Source organism: Hemiscyllium ocellatum, chromosome 3 (genome assembly GCF_020745735.1).
Source record: "Hemiscyllium ocellatum isolate sHemOce1 chromosome 3, sHemOce1.pat.X.cur, whole genome shotgun sequence".
Lineage (NCBI taxonomy): Eukaryota > Metazoa > Chordata > Chondrichthyes > Orectolobiformes > Hemiscylliidae > Hemiscyllium > Hemiscyllium ocellatum.
In genome coordinates, this window is record NC_083403.1 from 33,967,274 (window position 1) to 33,991,427 (window position 24,154).

Here is a 24,154-nt window from a genome sequence, read left to right on the forward strand (position 1 = left end):
GGACAAGGGCGAGCTGTTTCTGTATTTGCAACCTCTCCAAGTAACAGGAGAACCCCGTCACCTCTACGCCAAGCCAGGAACTTGGGACATATGCGGTTACCTGATGAGTTTGCAGGCTGTGGCGAACAGACAACTCGATGGAGGTCGCCCTGCCTGAGTGGCTCCGCTTCCTCCGGAGGTTGCTGCTGCTGCAGCCGCCGCCCACGTGGGGCAGCACTTGCTTCCGGCAGCGCGTGGTTGGTGGGGGCGTGGTGGAGCGCGCGGGGCGGGGGGGGGAGGGGGACCCTCTGTGACGTGTCACTGAGCGCAGTTTGGAACGCCGGGCGGTTGGGCTGGAAGGCTGCACGCGGCGGCTGCGGGACAATGGCTCACAAATACCCGGAGGCCAAGCGGCTCGAGGTGGTGAGTGGGCTCAGCCGGGGGGAGGGGGTGGTGCTGTTTAACGACGCCGCTCCGGTGGGCAGCGTCCCTTCTCGTCCCCGGTACCCTTGCGGCTGGAGACTTGCGAGTGTCTACCTACAGGAGGACGGCGTGTGTGTTTGTTTGTTTGCTTGGGATGGGGGCGGGGAGGAATCGTAGCGGTGGGGGAGGCACAGGCCCTGTGTGGTGCCGCAGGGGCGATCGCGGCTGAGCATCTTTTCGTTGCTGCGTTCCTGCGCTACCTTTTAATGTCAGTAATCTCCACGATCCTGTCAAGTTGGGTAGACATGGGGTAAGATCCTGGTGGGAGGAGACGGGGTGGTCCCACGGGAAAGGGGAGTCACGTAAACCTATCGAGTCTTATCTGGAAGCTGTTCAGCGATGGAGCTTCCCTAGACCTCGGGAGAGAAAATTCCTAAAGTTCACAACCCTCTGAACGAAGAAATACCTCTTCATCTCGGTTTTCATTTTTTCCCCTTATTTTGAGATTATATTCCCTGGTTCTAGACTCAATTTACCAGGTTAAACATCCACCTATATCCATCCTGATATGCCCTGTATGAATTTTAAGTGTCAAATGAGAACACCTCTCATTCTTTGAAGCTCTAGAGCATACAGACCTAGTTTCCTCAACCTGTCTTCATAAAACAGTAATAGAGATATACAGCATGGAAACAGAGCCTTCGGTCCAACCCGTCCATGTCGACCAGATATCCCAACCAAGGAATCAATCTGATGAACCTTCATTTGCACTTCTGTGGATTAGGAGACCCAGACTACAGGAATAACTCAGACTCTAGGAGAAAGTGAGGACTGCAGATGCTGGAGATCAAAGCTGAAAATGTGTTACTGGAAAAGCGCAGCAGGTCAGGCAGCATCCAAGGAGCAGGAGAATCGACGTTTCGGGCATGAGCCCTTCTTCAGGAATGAGGAGTGTGTGCCAAGCAGGCTAAGATAAAAGGTAGGGAGGAGGAGGAGGGACTTAAGGGAGGGGCGTTGGAAGTGCGATAGGTGGAGGGAGGTTAAGGTGAGGGTAATAGGCCGGAGTGGGGGTGGGGACGGAGAGGTCAGGAAGAAGATTGCAGGTTAGGAAGGTGGTGCTGAGTTCGAGGTTTGGGACTGACACAAGGTAGGGGGAGGGGAAATGAGGAAACTGGAGAAATCTGAGTTCATCCCTTGTGGTTGGAGGGTTCCTAGGCGGAAGATGAGGCGCTCTTCCTCCAGCCGTTGTACTGCTATGGTCTGGCGATGGAGGAGTCCAAGGACCTGCATGTCCTTGGTGGAGTGGGAGGGGGAGTTGAAATGTTGAGCCACGGGGTGGTTGGGTTGGTTGGTCCGGCTGTCCCAGAGGTGTTTCTCTGAAACATTCCGCAAGTAGGCAGCCTGTCTCCCCAATATAGAGGAGGCCATATCGGGTGCAGCGGATGCAGTAAATGATGTATGTGGAGGTGCAAGTGAATTTGTGGCAGGTATGGAAGGATCCCTTGGGGCCTTGGAGGGAAGTAAGGGGGGGAGGTGTAGGTGCATGTTTTGCATTTCCCTTGGAGGGAAGTAAGGGGGGGGTGGGAGGTGTGCCTTAGGAACCCTCCAACCACAAGGGATGAACTCAAGATTTCTCCAGTTTCCTCATTCCCCTCCCCCCACCTTGTCTCAGTCCCAACCCTCGAACTCAGCACCACCTTCCTGCAATCTTCTTTCTGACCTCTCCGCCCCCACTCTGGCCTATCACCCTCACCTTAACCTCCTTCCACCTATTGCACTTCCAAGATCCCTCCCCCAAGTCCCTCCGCCCTACCTTTTATCTTAGCCTGCTTGGCACACTCTCCTCATTCCTGAAGAAGGGCTCATGCCCGAAGCGTTGATTCTCCTGCTCCTTGGATGCTGCCTGACCTGCTGTGCTTTTCCAGCAACACATAACTCAGATTGTATACAATTATAGCAAGACATCTCTATCCTGTATTCTGATTCTCTCTGAAATGCATGCCAACATACTATTTTCTTTTGAGTTGCTTGCGACACTCATTTGTTAGCTTTTAATGACCCATGAACAAGGACACCCAGATCTTTTCGGACACTCCTAATTTAAGAAATATTCTGCCTTTCTGTTTTTCTCAACACAGTAAATAACTTCACATTTGTTTATATAATAATCTATTTTCCATGTTCTAACCCCTTCAATTAGCAGGCATAGTACATACTTTTCTTGCAACCCTTCTTCAGAACTGCCAATGGTAGTTGATTTTTGTTTTACTATGTTTTTGTCAACCTATGAATATGTTCTTTGCTTGGCTTTCCCATGATTTGATGGATTAAACACCAACTGTTCTAACCAGCAGATGGTACTAACCAGGAACTTCCATGCTTCAGCATAGTGGATTGTGTTTCGCATTCTGGTTGCACAGAACCATCTTTCTTTTGTCAGTTTTTCCCTCCTCCTCAAGCTGCCAGCACGTTGCTGTGATATAATTCCAATTATGTGTGATTAGCTGAGCCGTAAAAAACATAAAATTCTCAGAATTGCTCATTGCTTAATTCTACTTACGATTGCAGTATGGGCATAATTTGCTGATCATGACTCCAACAGAAATTTTATGAAGATGAATTGGACTTGATGATGATCCATCTCGTCCTTGCTGCCAAAGCTCGTGTTGAATAATGACTAGTTAGGTGTTAAGGTGTTCGGAAGTTAAAAGTTCGAAGTTACCTGATAATCATTCAACTGTATTGAAATAGAGAGTCAAAGGGAACCGACTGAGTTGAGAAGGCAATAAAATTTTGATTTGGTGAGATGAAGTAACAATTGAGATAATAAATTGGAACAACATCAATGATATCACATAAGGTAGATAAATATATCCAGTTTCGAAGCTAGCCTGCTAGCTGACTTAGAAACATGGGGAATAGGAATGGGAAAAAGCCATTTAGTATGATCGTGGTTGATCTTCCCAGTTTCACCCTACGCTCTTTGATCCCTTTAACTCAAAGAACTATATCTAATGCCTTTAATTTTGGGTGATTATTTGGCAAGAATATTATAATGCCGGGACTGGGAGACTAATATGTCGAAAATGACTTGAAGTTTTAGGATTCCATTTACAATTTCAGAATATTCAAAGCATTTTACTGTAAACTAATCTTTTAAAATGTTGCTATTCTAAGGTATAAATTGCACAAAAGCTTTTTTTATCGTAGCTAAAAATGTCTGTTGATACTCTAGTACAAACTGGAGGAAAAGAAAACTGGATTGTATAGTGTCAGCAAAATACTGTAATGTTTGAAAGAATCCTGATTATTTTTGAAAATCTCTTTTTACCAGTTAGATCATATTATAAAATGAGCTCCAATAACTATAATCTATTTCATGCATGCATGTATTTATTGCGGGACTAGAAGCAGTGACTTTATAACAACTAATATAGATGTTAAAGTTAAATGGATACTAATTCTCCTTAAAACAAAACAAACAACTGAACTATAAAAGGCAACAAAAATATTCAAAGAAAACCTCAAGAGGTGGAAGAGGCAAATAAAATATCTTCTAAATAAAGTATGGCAATGAGCATAAAAAATAGGAAAAAGAATAGACTAATGTAACAGAAAAATAATTATAAAATGCTCTAACTTCAACTAACAATCAGAAAGACATTAGAAATAGTTGTGCATATGGCCTAGCAAGCCATTCAGTTGTAATAATCGTTACGAAGTCATGAAACCAGAGAGGACACCTGGCATTAACCTAAGCACCAGAAGTGACAACTGCAGAAACAGCTCTAATGACTCTGGAAAGGCCTCCTTTCTGATATGGGGACAAATGCCAAAATTGGGAAAGCTGGCTCACAGATTAGTTACATCGGGAGAGAGTTGCTCTGCAAGCTCTCAACAATGACCCCGGATATCCTGAAGTCTCACAGTATCAAGTTAAATATGAGCAAGGAAACCTCCTAATTACAACATATCTTCCTCCTTTGGCTGATAACTGTGTGCTCTTCCACATTGAACACTCTAGGGAATGTACTCTGGTAGGAGATTCCAATGTCCAGTGCTAAGAATGTCTCAGAAGCAGCACTATTAAGCAAACTGGCCAGGTCCTAAAGGACATTGCTACTAGACTGCATCTGTGGCAGGTGGACAGGGAAAAGCATACCTGACCTTATCCCCACTAATCTTCCTGCATCTGTCCAGACAGTATCAGTAACAGTGACCACTGTACTGTCCTTGTGGAGATGAAGTGCTGCCTTCACGCTGGTAACATCTTACATCGTGTTGTATGGCACTGTTACTGTGGTATATGGGCACAATTGAATTAGACCAAACAATTCAAGATTGGGCACAGGTGAGGTGCTGTGGGCCATCAGCAGCAGAATCATATTCCAACATAATCTGCAATTTCACGGCCCAGCTTATCCCCATTCTATCTTAGCCTCAAACGGGGGATCAACCTTGGTTCAGTGAAGAGTGGAGGAGGGCATTCCTGGAACACTTCTGGGTATATGTAAAATGAGGTGTCAACCTGCTGAAGCTAACATCAGGATTATTTGTGTGCCAACAGTATAAGCTCAAAGTGATTGACAGACACGAGCGAGGCCACATCAACAAATTAGATCTAAGGTGTGCAGTCCTGCAACACACCCAGTCATGAGTAGTGATGTACAGTCCAACAACTTGCTGGAGGAGGTGTCTCCACAAAGATCCCCATTATCATTGAAGGCAGAGCCCAGATAAGCCTCGAGCATTCACAACAATCTTCAGCCAGAAGTGCTGACTAGATGATCCATTCTCGTCTCCTCTGGTGGTCCCCAGCACCACACGTGTCATTCTTCAACCAATTCAATTTCACACTACAAATGTTTTTGATGTGGGACAATCTGGGACAAGAGGATAATAGGTAGCAGTTTTAGGATAACAGGTAGCAAATATAAAGCAGATGAGAAATTGTTTATTTAAAAGGGTCATAAATCTGTGGAATTTAGTATCACAGACTGTAGTGGATGCTGGGACATTGAGTAAATGTCAGGAGGATATAGACAGAATTTTATTTATGGATTGAAGAGGGAACAGGAAAGTGGAGTTGAGGCCACGAGGAGTTCAGCCATGATGATCATATTAAATGGTGGAGCAGGCGCAAGGAGTTGAACTGCCAACACCTACACCTAATTCTTATGGTCTATGTTTCTATGTAAACAGTTGGACTAACTGAATACTGCAAAGGCAATGGGATCTGATGACATTCTGGCAATAGTACAGAAGAATTTGACGCACCCCTAGCCAAGCTGTTTCCATATAGTTGAAACAGTGACATCTGCCCCAACGATATGGAAGATTGCCCAGATATGATCTGTACATGCAAAGCAGGATAAATTATTTCGGCCAACTACCACTCCATTAATCTACTCTCGATCGTCACTAAAATGATGGAAAGTGTATCAAGCAGCACTTGCTCAACAATGACCTGCTCAGTGATGCTCAGTTTGGCTTCAACTAGTGCCATTCAGCTTCTGACATCATGACAGCCTTGGTTGAAACATCGACAAGAGAGCTGAATTCCAAGGTGAGATGAGGGTAACAGCCCTTGACATCAAGACTGCATTCGATCCAGGAGCAAAGGAGCCCGAGCAAAACTAGAATGAATGTAAATCAGAGGGAAAACTGGTAATTAGAGTTATTCCTGGTACACAGGAAGATGGTAGTCTTCTCAGCTCCAGAACACCCCGGAGGATTTGTCAAGGTAATGTCCTAAGCCCAGCTATCTTCAGCTGCTTCATCAATGACCTTCCCTCCATCATAAGTTCAGAAGTGGGGATATTTGCTGATAATTGAAGAATGTTCAGCACCATTTGCAACTCCTCAGTTAATGAATCGCATGTCCATGTGCAGCAAGACCTGGATAATATCCAAGCTTGTACTGAAAAGTGGCAAACAACATTTGTGCCACATAAATGTGGGAGCAGAGTGGCGCAGCAGGAGCATGCTAGGCTTATAACCCAGAGGTCAATGGATCGTAACCATCCTCTATGGGCAGCACGGTAGCACAGTGGTTAGCACTATTGCGCCTCAGCGCCAGACACCCAGGTTCAATTCCTGCTTCAGGCAACTGTCTCTGTGGAGTTTGCACATTCTCCCCACATTTGCATGGGTTTCCTCCAGGTGCTCCGGTTTCCTCCCACAGTCCAAAAATATGCAGGTTAGTTGAATTGGCCATGCTAAATTGCCTGTAGTGTTAGGGGTAAATGTAGGGGAATGGGTCTGGGTGGGTTGCTTTTCGAAGGGTTGGTGTGGACTTGTTGGGCCAAAGGGCCTGTTTTCACACTGTGAGTAATCTAATTAAATGCCAGGCAATAACCATCTTCAATATGAGACAATCTCATTGCCTCCCTTGACATTCAATGGTGTTACCATCACTAAATCTGTCAGTATCAAGATGCTTGAAGTGATTGATGAGAAACTGATCTTCACACACTCTACAAATGCAGCAACTACAAGAACAAATCAGAGCTGAGGAATACTGCAACAGGCCACTCAACCCCTGACTCATCAAAGATTGTCCACCACCTACAAGGCATAAGACCATAAGACATAGGAGTGGAGGTAAGGCCATTTGGCCCATCGAGTCCACTCTGCCATTCAATCATGGCTGATGGCATTTCAACTCCACTTACCAGCATTCTCCCTGTAGCCCTTAAATTCTTGATGTCACAAGGAATTATCAATCTCTGCCTTGAAGACATTCAGCGTCCCAGCCTCCACTGCACTCTGCGGCAATGAATTCTACACGCCCACCACACTCTGGCTGAAGAAATGTCTCCGCATTTCTGTTCTGAATTGACCCCCTCTAATTCTAAGGCTGTGTCCACGGGTCCTAGTCTCCTCGCCTAATTGAAACAATTTCCTAGCGTCCACCCTTTCCAAGCCCTGTATTATCTTGTAAGTTTCTATTAAATCTCCCCTTAATCTTCTAAACTCCAAGGAATACAATCCAAGGATCCTCAGCCGTTCCTCGTATGTTAGACCTACCATTCCAGGGATCATCCGTGTGAATCTCCGCTGGACACGCTCCAGTGCCAGTATGTCCTTCCTGAGGTGTGGGGACCAAAACTGGACACAGTACTCCAAATGGGGCCCAACCAGAGCTTTATAAAGTCTCAGTAGCACATCAGTGCTTTTATATTCCAACCCTCTTGAGATAAATGACAACATTGCATTCGCTTTCTTAATCACGGACTCAACCTGCATGTTTACCTTTAAAGAATCCTCGACTAGCATTCCCAGATCCCTTGCACTTTGGCTTTACAAATTTTCTCACCGTTTAGAAAGTAGTCTACGCTTTTATTCTTTTTTCCAAAGTGCAAGACTTCGCATTTGCTCATGTTGAATTCCATCAGCCATTTCCTGGACCACTCTCCCAAACTGTCTAGATCTTTCTGCAGCCTCCCCACTTCCTCAGTACTACCTGCCTGTCCATCTAACTTCGTATCATCGCCAAACTTCACTAGAATGCCCCCAGTCCCTTCATCCAGATCATTAATATATAATGTGAACAGCAGCGGCCCCAACAGTGAACCCTGCGGGACACCGCTTGTCACTGGCTGCCATTCCGAAAAAGAGCCTTTTGTTCCAACTCTCTGCCTTGTCAGACAGCCAATCCTCAGTCCATACCAGTAGCTCACCTCGAGCACCATGGGCGCTCACCTTACTCAGCAACCTCCCGTGTGGCACCTTATCAAAGGCTTTTTGGAAGTCTAGATAGACCACATTTACTGGGTTTCCTTGGTCTAACCTACTTGTCACCTCTTCAAAGAATTCCAGCAGGTTTGTCAGACACGACCTCCCCTTACTAAATCCATGTTGACTTGTTCTAATCAGACTATGCTCTTCCAAGAATTTAGAAACCTCATCCTTAATGATGGATCCTAGAATTTTACCAACAACCGAGTTTAAGCTAATTGGCCTATAATTTTCCATCTTTTATCTTGATCCTTTCTTGAACAAGGGGGTTACGACAGCGATCTTCCAATCATCCGGGACTTTCCCTGACTCCAGTGACTTTTGAAAGATCTCAACCAATGCCTCCGCTATTTCCTCAGCCACCTCTCTCAGAACTCTAGGATGTATCCCATCGGGGCCAGGAGATTTATCAATTTTTAGACCTTTTAGCTTTTCTAGCACTTTCTCTTTTGTAATGGCAACCATACTTAACTCAGCCCCCTGACTCCCTTTAATTTTTGGAATATTACTCATATCTTCCACTGTGAAGACTGACGCAAAGTACTTGTTAAGTTGTCCTGCTATTTCCTTATCTCCCATCACTAGGCTTCCAGCATCAGTTTGAAGTGGCCCAATGTCTACTTTTGCCTGTCATTTGTTTCCTATGTATTGAAAGAAACTTTTACTATCATTTCTAATATTAATGGCTAGCCTACCTTCATATTTGATCCTCTCCTTCCTTATTTCTCTGTTTGTTATCCTCTGTTTGTTTTTGTAGCCTTCCCAATCTTCTGATTTCCCACTGCTCTTGGCCACTTTATAGGATCTCTCTTTTTCTTTAATACATTTCCTGACTTCCTTTGTCAGCCATGGCTGTCCAATCCCTCCACGGAAAATCTTTCTTTTCTTGGGGATGAACCTCTGTACAGTGTCCTCAATTATACCCACAAACTCCTGCCATTTTTGCTCTACTGTCTTCCCTGCAAGGCTCTGCTTCCAGTCTATTTTTGTCAATTCCTCTCTCATGCCCTCATAATTACCTTTATTTAAGTGTAACACCATTACATCCGATTTTGCCTTCTCTCTTTCAAACTGCAGACTGAACTCTACCATATTACGATCTCTGCTTCCTAAGTGTTCCCTTACTTTAAGATCTTTTATAAAGTCTGGTTCATTACGTAGCACTAGGTCCAAAATAGCCTGCTCCCTTGTGAGCTCCATGACAAGCTGTTCCAAAAAGCCAAATAAGTCAAGGGTGTGATGGAATATCCACCTCTTACCTGGATGCATGCATCAACAACACCCACGAATCTTGATACCATCCAGGTCAAAGCAGCCTACTTGAATGGCACCACATTCACACCATTCATTGGGTCCACCACCGACATTCTGCAGCAGTGTATATTATGTATAAAATGCACTGCAGGAATACACCAAAGTCAGCACCTTCGAACTCCACGACACATTTATTAGAAGAACAAGGATAGCAGATACATGGGAATCTCCAAGTTCACCTCCAAGCCACTCACCATCCTGACTTCGAAATATATTGCCATTCTTTCAGTGTCACTGGGTTAGAATTCTGGAATTCCATCTTCAGTTGCATTGTGGTGTATATACAGTACATGAACTACAGGGGTTCAGAAATGCAGCTCACTACTACCTTCTCAAGAACAGCTTGGGATTGGCAACACATGCAGGTCCTGTCAGTGAAGCCTACATAGAGTCATAGAGATGAACAGCGTGGAAACAGACTCTTCAGTCCAACCCATCTATGCCGATCAGATATCCCAACCCAATCTAGTCCCACCTGCCAGCACCCAGCCCATATCCCTCCAAACCCTTCCGATTCATATACCCATTCAAATGCCATTTAAATGTTGCAATTGTACCAGCTTCCAACACTTCCTCTAGCAGCTCATTCCATACACGTACCACCCCCTGCGTGAAAAAATAGGTCTCTTTTATATATTCCCCTCTCACCCTAAACCTGTGCCCTCTAATTCTGTACTTTCCCGACCCCATCTATTTATCCTATCCAAGTCACAACATCTTTGCTTTAGGAAGACCAGAATGCATGCAATATTCCAACAGTGGCCTAACCAATGTCCTGTACAGCCGCAACATGACTTCCCAACTTCTGCACTCAGTACTCTGACCAATAAAAGAAAGCATACCAAATGATGCCTTCACTATCCGATCTACCTGTGTGTCCACTTTCAAGGAGATATGAGCCTGCACTCCAAGGTCTCTTTGTTCAGCAACACTGCCTAATACCCTACCATTAAGTGTTTAAGTCCTGCTAAGATTTGCTTTCCCAAAATGTGGCACCTCGCATTTAACTGAATTAAAATCCATCTGCCACTTCTCAGCCCATTGCCCGATCTGGTCAAGATCCTGTTATAATCTGAGGTAACCCTCTTCGCTGTCCACTATACCTCCAATTTTGGTGTCAGCTGCAAACTTATTAACTGTACCTCTTAGGCTCACATCCAAATAATTTATGTAAATGACAAAAAGTAAAGGAACCAGTATCGATCCTTGTGGCACTCCACTGATCACAGGCCTCCAGTCTAAAAAACAACCCTCCACTACCACCCTCTGTCTTCTACCTTTGAGCCAGTTCTGTATCCAGATGGCTAGTTCTCCCTGTATTCCATGAGATCTACCTTGCTAACCTGTCTCCCATGGGGAACCTTGTCGAACGCCTTATGAAGTCCATATAGATCACATCTACTGCTCTGTCCTCATCAGTCCTCTTTGTTACTTCTTCCAAAAACTCAATCAAGTTTGTGAGACATGATTTTCCATGCACAAAGCCATGTTGACTGTCCCTAATCAGTACTTGCCTTTCCAAACACATGTACATCCTGTTCTTCAGGGTTCCCTCCAACAACTTGCCCCCCACCGATGTCCAGGCTCACTGGTCTATAGTTTCCTGCCTTTTCCGTACCACTCTCCTTAAACAGTGGCACCACATTAGCCAACCTCCAGTCTTCCGGCACCTCACCTGTGACTATCGATGATACAAATATCTCAGCAAGAGGCCCAGCAATCACTTCTCTAGCTTCCCACAGAATTTGGGTATGCCTGATGAGGTACTGGGGATCTATCCACCTTTAAGCATTTCAAGACATCCAGCACTTCCTCCTCTGTAATCTGGACATTTTGCAAGGTGTTACCATCTATTTCCCTACAGTCTATATCTTCCATTTCCTTTTCCACAGTAAATATCACAAGTGAATTAAAAAATAGATAAACTATGCTTGTGAACTATTTCCATTTACCTTTTGCCTTTGTGCAGGAAGTTCTTATGTATTAGCTTAGTTAATCTGTAATGGAGCTTTTAATCCAAGGGGCATGGGCTTCAAATTTCGTGTTGAGGAATGTTGAGGAACTAGATATTGCAATTGATTTTCTGCTGAAATAATTGAAAGTTGAGAGTCTTATTTGCTGTAATTTCCTAATATTTATTGAATTGTTTTTATTCTATCATGGGAGATGGGCATAACTCCTAAGGCCAGAATTCACTTGTTAATCCTTACATTTCTAGAGTCAATCACATTGTTGTGGGTGTGGAATCACATAGTTTATAGTGGGTAAGGATACCTAAAGGTTAAGGGACACACATGAGCTAAACCTTTACCTAACACAGTTTTCCAGCCAAGCCATCATTACTTGATTTTATTAATTGACTTTAAATTTTTTGAATTGCTGTGGTGGGTTTTGAACCCATGGTTCAGAAATTTCCTTTGGTTCTCTGGATTATTAGGAGAAAGTAAGGACTGCAGATACTGGAGATCAGAGTCGAGAGTGTGCTGCGAGAAAAGCATGGCAGATCAGGCAGCATTCAGAGAAGTATTTTGTGCAATTCTTTGAAAGTGGCAAGACAAGCAATTAATGAACATATGGGATCCTGGGTCCTTTAAATGAAAGGGAAAAGTATAAAATCCAGGAAGTTATGACAAAATTATATAAAGCACAATTTTAGCTCCACAAAATGTCTGTTTCTTGGGAGCTCAGTCTAGGCAGAGCGTGAAGATTTTGAAGATGCATAAAAGAGAATTACTTGAATTCAGAGTTAAGGAATTAGTTACTTGAACAATCAAGAGTAGCTGGGATTGATTATTCTCTAGAACAAAGAATTTTAAGGTGAAATTTGATAAAGGTGCTTATAATGTGAAAGGTTTCATTGGAGAGATACTACTTACAGTGGTTGAAGACAGCACAGATTTGATATGCATGATTTGGAGATGCTGGTATTGGACTGTGGTGTATGAAGTTAAAAATCATACAACACCACAGTCCAACAGGTTTATTTGGAAACACTATCTTTCGGACCACTGCTCCTTCATCAAGTAGTTGTCACCTGAGACATGAAAACAAAGATTTTTGACGCTATGAATAGCTGCAGTTTTGAAAGTATTGTCTAAATACTGCAGAGGAGCCAACCAGTAGTGCGCTTGAAAAGGAAAACGGATAAATACTGAAAGAGCGGGAAAAAATAAAGCTTCTGGCGAGTGCAAGTAACTGGATTACTCTTCTTAACACTGAATGATGATCTGAATTGCCTTTGCTGTATTATTCTACAATTCTGAACATTCAATACGATACAGAAATGCCTTCTCAAACATTACTTCTTTAGATACCTAGAGTCATAGAGATGTACAGCATGGAAACAGACCCTTCGATCCAACCCGTCCATGCCGACCAGATATCCCAACCCAATCTAGTCCCACCTGCCAGCACCTGGCCCATATCACTCCAAACCCTTCCTATTCATATACCCATCCAAATGCCTCCTAAATGTTGCAATTGTACCAGCCTCCACCACTTCCTCTGGCATTCATTCCATACACGTACCACCCTCTGCATGAAAAAGTTGCCCCTTAGGTCTCTTTTATATCTTTCCCCTCCCACCCTATACCCCCTAGGCCCTCTAATTCTGGACTCCTTGGCCCCAGGGAAAAGACTTTGCCTATTTACCCTGTCTATGCCACTCATAATTGTGTAAACCTCTATAAGGTCACCCCTCAGCCTCCGACACTCCAGGCAAAACAGCCCCAGCCTGTTCAGCTTCTCCCTCTAGCTCAAATCCTGCAACCCTGGCAACATCATTGTAAATCCTTCCTGAACCTTTTCAAATTTCACAGCATCTTTCTGATAGGAAGGAGACCAGAATTGCATGTAATATTCCAACAGTGGCCCAACCAATGTCCTGTATAGCCGCAATATGACCTCCCAACTCCTGTATTCAATACTCTGACCAATAAAGGAAAGCATACCAAATGCCTTCTTCACTCTCCTATCGACCTGCCACTCCACTTTCAAGGAGATATGAACCTGCATTCCAAGGTCTCGGTGTTCACCAACATTCCCTAGGACCTTACCATTAAGTGTATAAATCCTGCCCTGGTTTGCTTTCCCAAAGTACAGCACCTCATATTTATCTAAATTAAACTGCATCTGCCACTTCTCAGCCCATTGGCCTATCTGGTCAAGATCCTGTCGTATCCTGAGGTAACCCTGTTCGCTGTCCATTATGCCTCCAATTTTGGTGTCATCTGCATACTTACTAACTGTACCCTCCTCTCTGACCTATCACCTCCATCCCCACCTATTGTACTCTGTGCTACTTTCTCCCCACCCCCACCCTCCTCTCATTTATCTCGGCACTCTGCTTCTATTCCTAATGAAAGGCTTTGGTCCGAAACGTCAATTTTCCTACTCCTCGGATGCTGCCTGAACTGCTGTGCTTTTCCAGCACCACTCTAATCCAGAATCACGTCTGTTCTCAACTGTACCAGTCTCAGGTTGATCTCTTTCCTCACTATTTCCTTGATCCCATAATCCCCCCCAGCCCACCTTACCAGTTTAAATCCTCCCGAGCAGTTCTAGCAAATTTCCCTGCCAGTATATTAGTCCTCTTCCAATTTAGGTGCAATCCATTCTTCTTGTCCAGGTCACTTCTACCCCCAGTAGAGATTCCAGTGATCCAAAAATGTGAATCCTATTCCCATACATCAGCTCCTCAGCCATGCATTCATCTGCTCTTACCTCTTATTTCTGCCCTCACTAGCTCGTAGCACTGGGAGTAATCCAGATATTACTACCCTTGAGGATCTTCTTATTAAATATTTTCCTAACTCTCTGTAATCTCCCTTCAGAATCTCAACCTTTGCCCTTCCTATATCGTTGGTTCCAATGTGGACAATGACCTCTTGCTGGCCTCTCTTCCCCCGTGAGAACATTCTGCACCCTCTCTGAGACATCCTTGATCCTGGCACCAGGGAAGCAACGCACCATTCTGATTTTTTCACTGCTGGCCACAGAAACATCTGTCTGTACCTCGGACTACAGAATCTCCTCACACAATTGATCTCTTGGAAGCCAATGTACCCCTTGTTGCATTAGAGCCAGTCTCAATACCAGAAACTTGGCTGTTCATACTATGTTCCCCTGAGAATCTACATTTTCTAAAACAGCATACCTATTTGAAATGGATATATCCACAAAAGATTCCTGCCCCAGGTGCCTACCTCTCTTACCTTTCCTGCAGTTAACCGATCAATGTGACTGTATCTGAGACTTCCTTCCCTCCCTGTAACTGCCATCCATCACATACTGTTGCTGCTGCAAATTCCTCACCGCTTTTAACTGTATCTCCAACAGATCCATTCAATCTGATAAGATTCGGATCTAATAGTATTTATGACAGATATAATCTGCAGTAACCCTTAAACTCTCTTTAAACACCCACATCTGACAAGAAGTACATATCACTGTACTAAAGGTCATTTATGCTCCTTCACAATCTACATATCCAGAAAATAACACCACCTTATTCCTCTACAAAGGTTAAATTAATAATTATGGCTTATATTTTAAGTTTAATCAAGTGACATATCTCCTAAAACATATAATCAAGAAAGAACTCACTCTACTCACTACTGCAGCCTTTCTATTTGACACACTTAAAACAATGAACTTATCTGATTCTGTGTTGTGAACTTCGCCCAAACAGGTTCCTCCAAGATTAGTTGTGAAATGCACTGCTAATTTTCCCAGATGCACTCTGATGTCCAGTGATACATGAATTCAAAACAGCAAAGGCAGTAACTGTGCAGGTTTTCTCTCTCTCGCACTGTCCTCACCATGTGTTTCCTTTGTCTGTTCTTCTCCCTTTTAAAACTAGTTCCCTACATTGGGTTACAGCCTAGAATAGAAATCAAAAATGTACCATTATCTGTGTGAGACTTGAGAGGAGCTACTGAATGGACTGTTATTATTTTAACTTGTTTGTGAGATCTGAGCATCACTGCCAAGGCCAGCATTTTATCCATCCCTTGTTGCATTTGATGCTGAAGTCCATGTGGCGTAGGTACAGAGCGATCCATTTTTGGATGCATCAACAGTGAAGATGTAGCCCTAAGCTAGGGTGGTATGTGACATGGAGGAGAACTGGTATACTTTTACTGACCAACTGCTCGTTTCTTAAATAACTTTATTCTTGATTTGCTGAATGTTGATAATTTCATACGATATTAATACCTAGATTTGTATTTTACAAAATAATGAACATAAGACCACTCTTCAATGAGGATTTATTCTGACCATACCACATTTCTATGGCATGAGTAGCCCAGTTCTCCAATTTGGAGAGACCACATCTGCTGAAAGGCCTAACCTAGCTGAATATTTAGTGATGGTGGAGGAAGTACAGAGAATGGGAGAGAGAGAAAGATATCTGCAAGATGCTCACAGAACAAAGTGAATATGGACAAGAAATGTAGTCTGCACTGTACCTGTCATCTGTTTTACAATTTATTACGATACATTCCCGTAACCATCTGAATTTACACAATTTCTGGAATATTGTCCTTTGCAAATAGTGCATGTGCATCAGCTGCAATTACAAAATTAAAATTTGTAATAGAAGTATCAGAATCTTCAATACAAAAATCAATCTTAAAGTTGTACAAAAGTGCTATAATCTAATTATTTTTCTCATTTCTGTAATCAGATTGATGAATACCATGGCTATAAAATTGCTGACCCATATAGATGGTTAGAAAACCCGGATAGTGAAGATACTAAGGTAATTAAAAATTTCTGTAATTGTTAATAACCTATACAAGAATATGTTTGTCATTTTGAAAGGCGAGTCTGTAAAACTTGTATGATTACATTTTACATCGTACTTTGTATAACTTTGCTTGCTAAACTTTAAACTAGGTTGTAAATACTGTTCCTAAGGATAATCGGAAATGTAATCTCTATCAAAGTTTCCTTCCTGATTAGCGTTTGCACTGAGTTTCTGCCTTTTTCTGCTGGGTAGTTTTCTTCTGTTTATCTTTTCGAATAGGCATTCTTAGATATTGCAAAAAACAAAGCACATTTCATTAAAGTCTTTCATTTTGCACTCATGAGGACATTGACCCTCTTTACATTTATAAGAATACCAGTGTTTTAATACTGTATGAGAAGAGACAATTAATAGATTGGCAGTGAATTCTGATTGGTAAAGGCATTAATATGGAGAATGCACCAAATGAATGGTGACTAACAGTTAACTGTTTTATCTTTGTTTGAACTTAAATCACGCAAGTTGACTCTCATTAGTTAAGGTATTGTGCTGAGGTTTGAACCAGAAGCGGCTGCCATCTATTTTGTTAAGTTGAAACAGGCAGAATAGCTGTATGTTTGTCTCTCTGCTAAGAACAGACCCTGAATATTAATTTGTCATTTAGGGTACGTCAAGTACATGCCTGACTAATAATGTTAAATTTGTGTCAGCATGATTATAGTACACTGGATAATTTGTCCCATCACAAGCCCATCTATGTTTGAAAACTGTTGTGTTTTGCAACCACAGGCTGGTAAGCAAATTGTTTGATACCTATTTACGAGGTTGCCGCTAACGTGGAACTATAGGAATCCTAATGCATCTGTACACCAGTGAAGGTAGGTCTGCACTAGACAGTAGTAGAGAGTCCTCTGGCAATTTGAAATGCTGTGGAGAAAATTGCCTTGCACCCTCCTCTTGTAGGATATAAAATATTGTCGTCTCTACATTGTAAATGTCATAATGACAGCAAGACAAAATTGTTGGACAAAATATCTTTGTTCACTCATACTCAAGTCCTGTATTACTGACAGACAACTGGCCATTTTTAATGCGAGACAGTAGATTGTGAGAAGTGGTTCACTTGGGAGAAGTTCACAGATAAAGTCAATTCTGATTACTTACCTCACTTATTTTCAAAATTACATAGCAAAGGATTATGATTAAGAATCCTGACTTGTTTTGATTCATCTCCATGCTTTCGTTGCATAATAACGTTGAGGTCATTGTTTACTCAGCACAGACTGGATTTGGGTGCCTAGGTTGTTCTGTGCTGCATAGTTAAATACTGTACGCAGCATTGCCTTTACCCAATGGACCATAGGAGAATAGAAGTTGTGGAATAAATAAGTAGAATTATTCCAGTGGCGCAAAGGTCACCAACCGGAGAACACTGAGTAAGGCGCTTAGTAAAAGAATATGGTGGTATTAAAGGATAAAGTTATGGGCTAAGTTATTGTGGTCTAAAATGCATTACTGAGAAGTGGTGAAACCAAGTTCAATAGGAAATTTCAAAAGGATATGAGATTATACTTTGTGGGAAAATATTTTCAGCAGCAGGGAAGTCTATAGTAATTGGTCAATTCTTTGAAAGTCAGGTTTAATGCTTTCCTTCGCTATGTTATTCCAAAAGTTGAAACTAAGGTTACGATTTACCAGCAGCAGTGATCTTTGCACCCCTATATGGTTTTGGAGACACTGGAGAAGAAATGGCAAGAAAGGTAGTCCAACAACTGTACATCTGCATGCCTGACAGTGGATTCCCTAAGCAACTGATATAGAAGCAAAATATTGTGGATGCTGGAAATCTGAAGTGTTAGAGAAACTCATTTGGTCTGGCAGCATCGATGGAGAGAGAAACAATTAATGTCTCAAATGCAAAAGCAAGAGTCAGTCTGGACTCAAACTGTTAACTCTGTTTCTCTCTCCAGAGATGCTTTTTGACTTACTGAGTTTCTGCCAAGACAACTGCTCTACTTGGAACTGATAGTTAGAATCTTCCTTTGGGACAATAGAAATGCTTTAGAATATCTTTGAAGAAGTCAAAAAATACTGCTTAACTATGAGAGACCCTGGCATGTAATTGAAAAAAACTGGAGAAGGATCATTCAGGAAAGTAGCAAACACATTGAGAGCCTTCACCTGAAACGGTAAGAGGTGAGGGTAAGGGTCTGTCTGTGTGCACAAACCTGAAAGAATGGATTTATCCAACATAAGCATTACCTGACTGGCATCGATAAGTAAGTCTAATATGTGATCTATAGACTGTATCAACCATTGTAGAACACATTAAGCCTAAGTGGGAGCAAGTCATCCTTGATCAAAGGAACTATCTAAAAGAAGACGACGACATACTACATTCTGTCTTTTTACTTTATGGAGTATGCACCAACCGGAACCCGCTCACTGTTGTTTTGCAGATTACATACAGGAGGTGATGTGGCTGCTCCTAGGAGAAATCATTGAGGCTTTAAATAATGCCAAGTGTACTGCAGAGCAAATTACAACCTATTTCAATGAAATGAATTCAGTTTCTTCTAAATAGCAAAGAGAACAATTACAAGCAAATATCTTAAAATACTCAGGCTTGCATTTTGTGACCACATTTAGTGACTCTGATTTTTATTTATGCCTCCCTGGAATAATATGGATAAAATGAAAAATTAAGCTGGTTGGGACCTGAAACGTTGACTCTCCTTTTCTGATGCTACTTGACCTGCTGTGTTTTTTCCAGCTCCACTCTTTATCCAATATGACTCTTAAACATCTGCAGTCCTCACCATCTCCAAGTTGATGAAAACTTTTAGTGTAAGTCAACCTTTGAAACCTCAACCTCAAAATAGAGGTTGGCTAAAATATTTAATATAAAATGTGAGCCATCAGAATAGGTATTTGCCATTTTAATATATACAAAAAGAATATAACTCCATGGGATGTGGGCGTCACTGACTGGGCCAGCAGTTATTAGGACAAAGGGAGTACTGCAGATGCTGGAGAGTCAGAGTTGAAAAGGGTGGCATTGGAAAAGCACAGCAGGTTAGACAGTATCCGAGGAGCAGGAGAGTCAATGTTTCTGACGTAAACTCTTTGTCAGGCCAGCATTTATTGCCCATCACTGATTGCCCAGTAGGGCAGTAAAGAGTGAACCACGTTTCTGTGGGTCTGAAGTCACATGTAGGCCAGACCAGGTAAGTATGGTAGATGTCCTTCCCTAAAGGACATTAGTCAACCATGTGGGATTTTCCAACAATCAACAGTGGTTTCATGGTGTTACTTCTAGACTTTTATTGGATTCAGTTTCCAGATGATGGAATCTATGTCCCAGAACATTATCTAGGTCTCTGGATTAATAGTTTAGTGATAATACCACGAGACCATCACCTCCCCTACCATGGAAGCGCAGATTTGTGAATTTCAGTTAGCAGATGAGGATGATCAGCAATGATGTCTCCTATGGTTGAACAACCAATCCATTCTTGTCACAGCTCACATTTTTATGGTTACTCTAGAGTTAATTGTAAACCAGAGGTGGAAAGAGACTTGATGCAGAAAGGAATAAAACAAGTACTTAATTTCTTTAAATTCATTTATGGGATGTGGGCAGTGCTGGCTGACCATCCTAAGTTGCCCTTGAGAAGGTAGTGGTGAGCTGTCTTCTTGAACTGCTGTCCATGTGTTGCAAGATGATCCACAATACCCATGAGAGGGGGAATTCCAGGATTTTGACCCAGCAGTAGTAGGTGTTTTATGAAAAAGATAATCAAATTTGTTCATCATTATCTTCTATGAAGTCCTAAACATGCAATTTAGGAAGTATTTGAGATGGAAATGTAAATTGAGCACTACCATATTTTCAATCCTTATCGTACAATGTAGTTATGAATGGGACTTTTTTTTTCTATCCACACTAGCCCACTCATTCATAAAGATTCTGCAGTCCATTCGAATGCAGATTTTTAAAAAAAAATTTATCTCTATAAAATCATCCTGGTCTGAATCTGTTGTCAAGCACATTGCATGCAAGACTAGTTTCTGGTATCAGCACTTAATTGTCTACGTCAAATTCCCACCTGCCCCCAAAGTGATTTAATATGCCTGAACGGATCGGTTTTTAAAAAAATATTCCCCCCCCACCCCCGTACTGTCACAATTACAAATATAGATAAAATTACTAGCGTGTATTTTTCTTTTTTTTACTAGTATTCTATTATTCTGTTTCAGTCTGCTCAAACAAATGTGATTTTATCCAAAACTTACTTGTTCAACTCTGCTTTTATTTTTATTTTGCCTCAATTTTATCTATTAGGAAATCTCTAACACTATGCTTCAGTGCTTCATTCAAACTATCGTTAGGGGTGTGTTTATTCCACTACTTAGAACATACATTTACAATGGATTGTGTGCACTGATCAAATGTTTGACTGAAATGTAAATCTTAAATAGCACTTTCAATTTGGAAATTTTCCTTGGCTTGCTTTTGAACAATTACCCCTGTACTCATTTAAACATGTAATATTCTCATCTCTCAACATAATGTTAGGTTACACCTGTGGTATCAAGTTGACTACAGTATTTTTATGTAATTCCAGCTGATCTATAAAGTGTTAGAGATGCATAAGTTAAACAATTTTAATTGCTAGTTACATCTGTTTCATAAGGCACAGCATGCACAGAAGGATATGCCTTGTATTTTTGTTTGTGAAGAATTAATTGAAAAATCATCCACAATGCATTTTGTACGTTGGTGAAGTATTCTTTAAATTTTTGTTCTGAATCTATTGCTTTAGGCTTATGTGGAAGCTCAGAATAAACTGACCTTGCCATTTTTGGAAAAATGTGCAATAAGAGAAAAATTCAAAGAAAGAATGACAGAACTCTATGATTATCCGAAGTACAGCTGCCATTTTCGCAAAGGAGCAAGGTACATTGAAAATTAACCCGAGGCTAATTGAGATGAACTTGATATTGCTTATTTGCATATTGTCGATGCAAAATAAGTAAATTGTTTCCCATAGTTTTAAATTTCAATTTTGGTTGCAAAAATTGAAATTTGTATTTTTTTTAATTTTTCTTTGTATGTGTGTAATGTTGACAAGGCTGCATTTTTTCTCTCTCTCTCTCTCTCACTCATACTCTCTCGCAGGCACTCGCGCCCCCCCCCCTCTCTCTCTCTCTCTCGCCTCCCCCCTCTCTCTCTCTCGCCTCCCCCCTCTCTCTCTCGCCTCCCCCTCTCTCTCTCTCTCTCGCCCCCCCCCTCCCTCTCTCGCCTCCCCCCTCCCTCTCTCGCCTCCCCCCTCCCTCTCTCGCCTCCCCCTCCCTCTCTCGCCTCCCCCCTCCCTCTCTCGCCTCCCCCCTCCCTCTCTCGCCTCCCCCCTCCCTCTCTCGCCTCCCCCCCTCCCTCTCTCGCCTCCCCCCTCCCTCTCTCGCCTCCCCCCTCCCTCTCGCCTCCCCCCTCCCTCTCTCGCCTCCCCCTCCCTCTCTCGCCTCACCCCTCCCTCTCTCGTCTCACCCCTCCCTCTCTCGCCTCACCCCTCCCTCTCTCGCCTCACCCCTCCCTCTCTCGCCTCACCCCTCCCTCTCTCGCCTCACCCCTCCCTCTCTCGCCTCACCCCTCCCTCTCTCGCCTCACCCCTCCCTCTCTCGCCTCACCCCTCTCTCTCTCGCCTCACCCCTCCCTCTCTCGCCTCACCCCTCCCTCTCTCGCCTCACCCCTCCCTCTCTCGCCTCACCCCTCCCTCTCTCGCCTCACCCCTCCCTCTCTCGCCTCACCCCTCCCTCTCTCGCCTCACCCCCCCCTCTCTCTCGCCTCACCCCCCCTCTCTCTCGCCTCACCCCCCTCTCTCTCGCCTCACCCCCCTCTCTCTCGCCTCACCCCCCTCTCTCTCGCCTCCCCCCCTCCCTCTCTCGCCTCACCCCCCTCTCTCTCGCCTCACCCCCCTCTCTCTCGCCTCACCCCCCTCTCTCTCGCCTCACCCCCCCTCTCTCTCGCCTCACCCCCCCTCTCTCTCGCCTCACCCCCCTCTCTCTCGCCTCACCCCCCTCTCTCTCGCCTCACCCCCCTCTCTCTCGCCTCACCCCCCTCTCTCTCTCGCCTCACCCCCTCTCTCTCGCCTCACCCCCCCCTCTCTCGCCTCCCCTCTCTCTCGCCTCACCCCTCTCTCTCGCCTCACCCCCCTCTCTCTCGCCTCACCCCCCCTCTCTCTCGCCTCACCCCCCTCTCTCTCGCCTCACCCCCCTCTCTCTCGCCTCACCCCCCTCTCTCTCGCCTCACCCCCCTCTCTCTCGCCTCACCCCCCTCTCTCTCGCCTCACCCCCCTCTCTCTCGCCTCACCCCCCTCTCTCTCGCCTCACCCCCCTCTCTCTCGCCTCACCCCCCTCTCTCTCGCCTCACCCCCCTCTCTCTCGCCTCACCCCCCCTCTCTCGCCTCACCCCCCTCTCTCTCGCCTCACCCCCCTCTCTCTCGCCTCACCCCCTCTCTCTCGCCTCACCCCCCTCTCTCTCGCCTCACCCCCCTCTCTCTCGCCTCACCCCCCTCTCTCTCTCTCGCCTCACCCCCCTCTCTCTCTCTCTCGCCTCACCCCCCTCTCTCTCTCTCTCGCCTCACCCCCCTCTCTCTCTCTCTCGCCTCACCCCCCTCTCTCTCTCTCTCGCCTCACCCCCCTCTCTCTCTCTCTCGCCTCACCCCCCTCTCTCTCTCTCTCGCCTCACCCCCCTCTCTCTCTCTCTCTCGCCTCACCCCCCTCTCTCTCTCTCTCGCCTCACCCCCCTCTCTCTCTCTCTCGCCTCCCCCGTCTCTCTCTCTCTCTCGCCTCCCCCGTCTCTCTCTCTCTCTCGCCTCCCCCGTCTCTCTCTCTCTCTCGCCTCCCCCGTCTCTCTCTCTCTCTCGCCTCCCCCGTCTCTCTGACCTGAGAAAATGGTGCCTTCCTTGAGAGTGTTACGTTTTCTTTTGTACACCATAGGTTGCTTAATGATCATTTGACATCAATCCAAATCTTAAACCTACGGCGAGGAGGTAGCAACTTGCAGACAATTTCATTTGGACGCTGCTGATCATAATGCATTACCTTCAAACGTTGTCAATCGATTCAGCCTTTGCATGTTTAAAAAAGAAATCGATCGCAGAGCCTCACTTGTTTCTACTTTTAAACTATGACATTTGTTATTTCCTCTATGTGCAAGGCCAGATTCTGTTTTCTTCTGATTTGGCAGCAGTGGGAAGAGTGCAGAGATAGAAAATTTATTTAGCACCAACAGTGCATCCATAGCAAATTATTAGTTTTATTCATGTATGTTGCTCATAATATTACTTTATTTGCAAACTTTAAAGCAATTATAGCAATACAATATTGTGAAAGACCTCCTATTCTATCAAGTAATATCTTACTATACAAAATAGTTATTTTGATAATACTCATTGTTCTTGTGACATTTTCTGGTTTGTCCATGATTGTGTATAGCCCTGTCAATTTTGTATCAAATGAAGGTTTCTTAAGGGCAAAATTTCTCAATATCACATGATGCCCTATATTCTACTCAAATGGTTTAACCTTTTTATCAAAATATCTCTTGGTCTGTGATTCACTTGTGTCTCTTGCCACCAACCTTGTCACTATAGGGTACATGCCCAGTTGAACTCTGTGACCATTTCTAGCTGCAAATTACTGCAAGGTTAATGGTTTAGTTTCTCCCAAGGTTATATGTCCTGGGATTCTCATTGTCTGTCCACTCATGTCCTCATATGGACTGGCACCTGTAGCTTTATGTGGAGTCAACCATACAGTGGAAGAATATTGGTCCATTTAGTTGGGTATTATGTTCACACGTTATTCAATATGATCTTTATAGTTCTATTTACTTTCCCCACATTCCCTGAAGATTGTGGATGATGGGCTATGTATAATAATGTA

At 43.7% G+C, this 24,154-nt stretch overlaps 1 protein-coding gene across 1 annotated transcript in view; it reads left to right on the forward strand.

The window, feature by feature from the left end:
- Window positions 1-295: 295 nt before the first annotated feature.
- The window catches only part of LOC132836977 (prolyl endopeptidase-like), a 162,521-nt gene continuing 138,662 nt past the window's right edge, over window positions 296-24,154 (forward strand). The window contains exons 1-3 of the mRNA XM_060856581.1: window positions 296-402; window positions 16,145-16,219; window positions 21,034-21,167. Coding sequence (XP_060712564.1) covers window positions 364-402; window positions 16,145-16,219; window positions 21,034-21,167 — 248 coding nt within the window. The 5' untranslated portion in view covers window positions 296-363. The remainder of the gene's footprint in view (window positions 403-16,144; window positions 16,220-21,033; window positions 21,168-24,154) is intronic.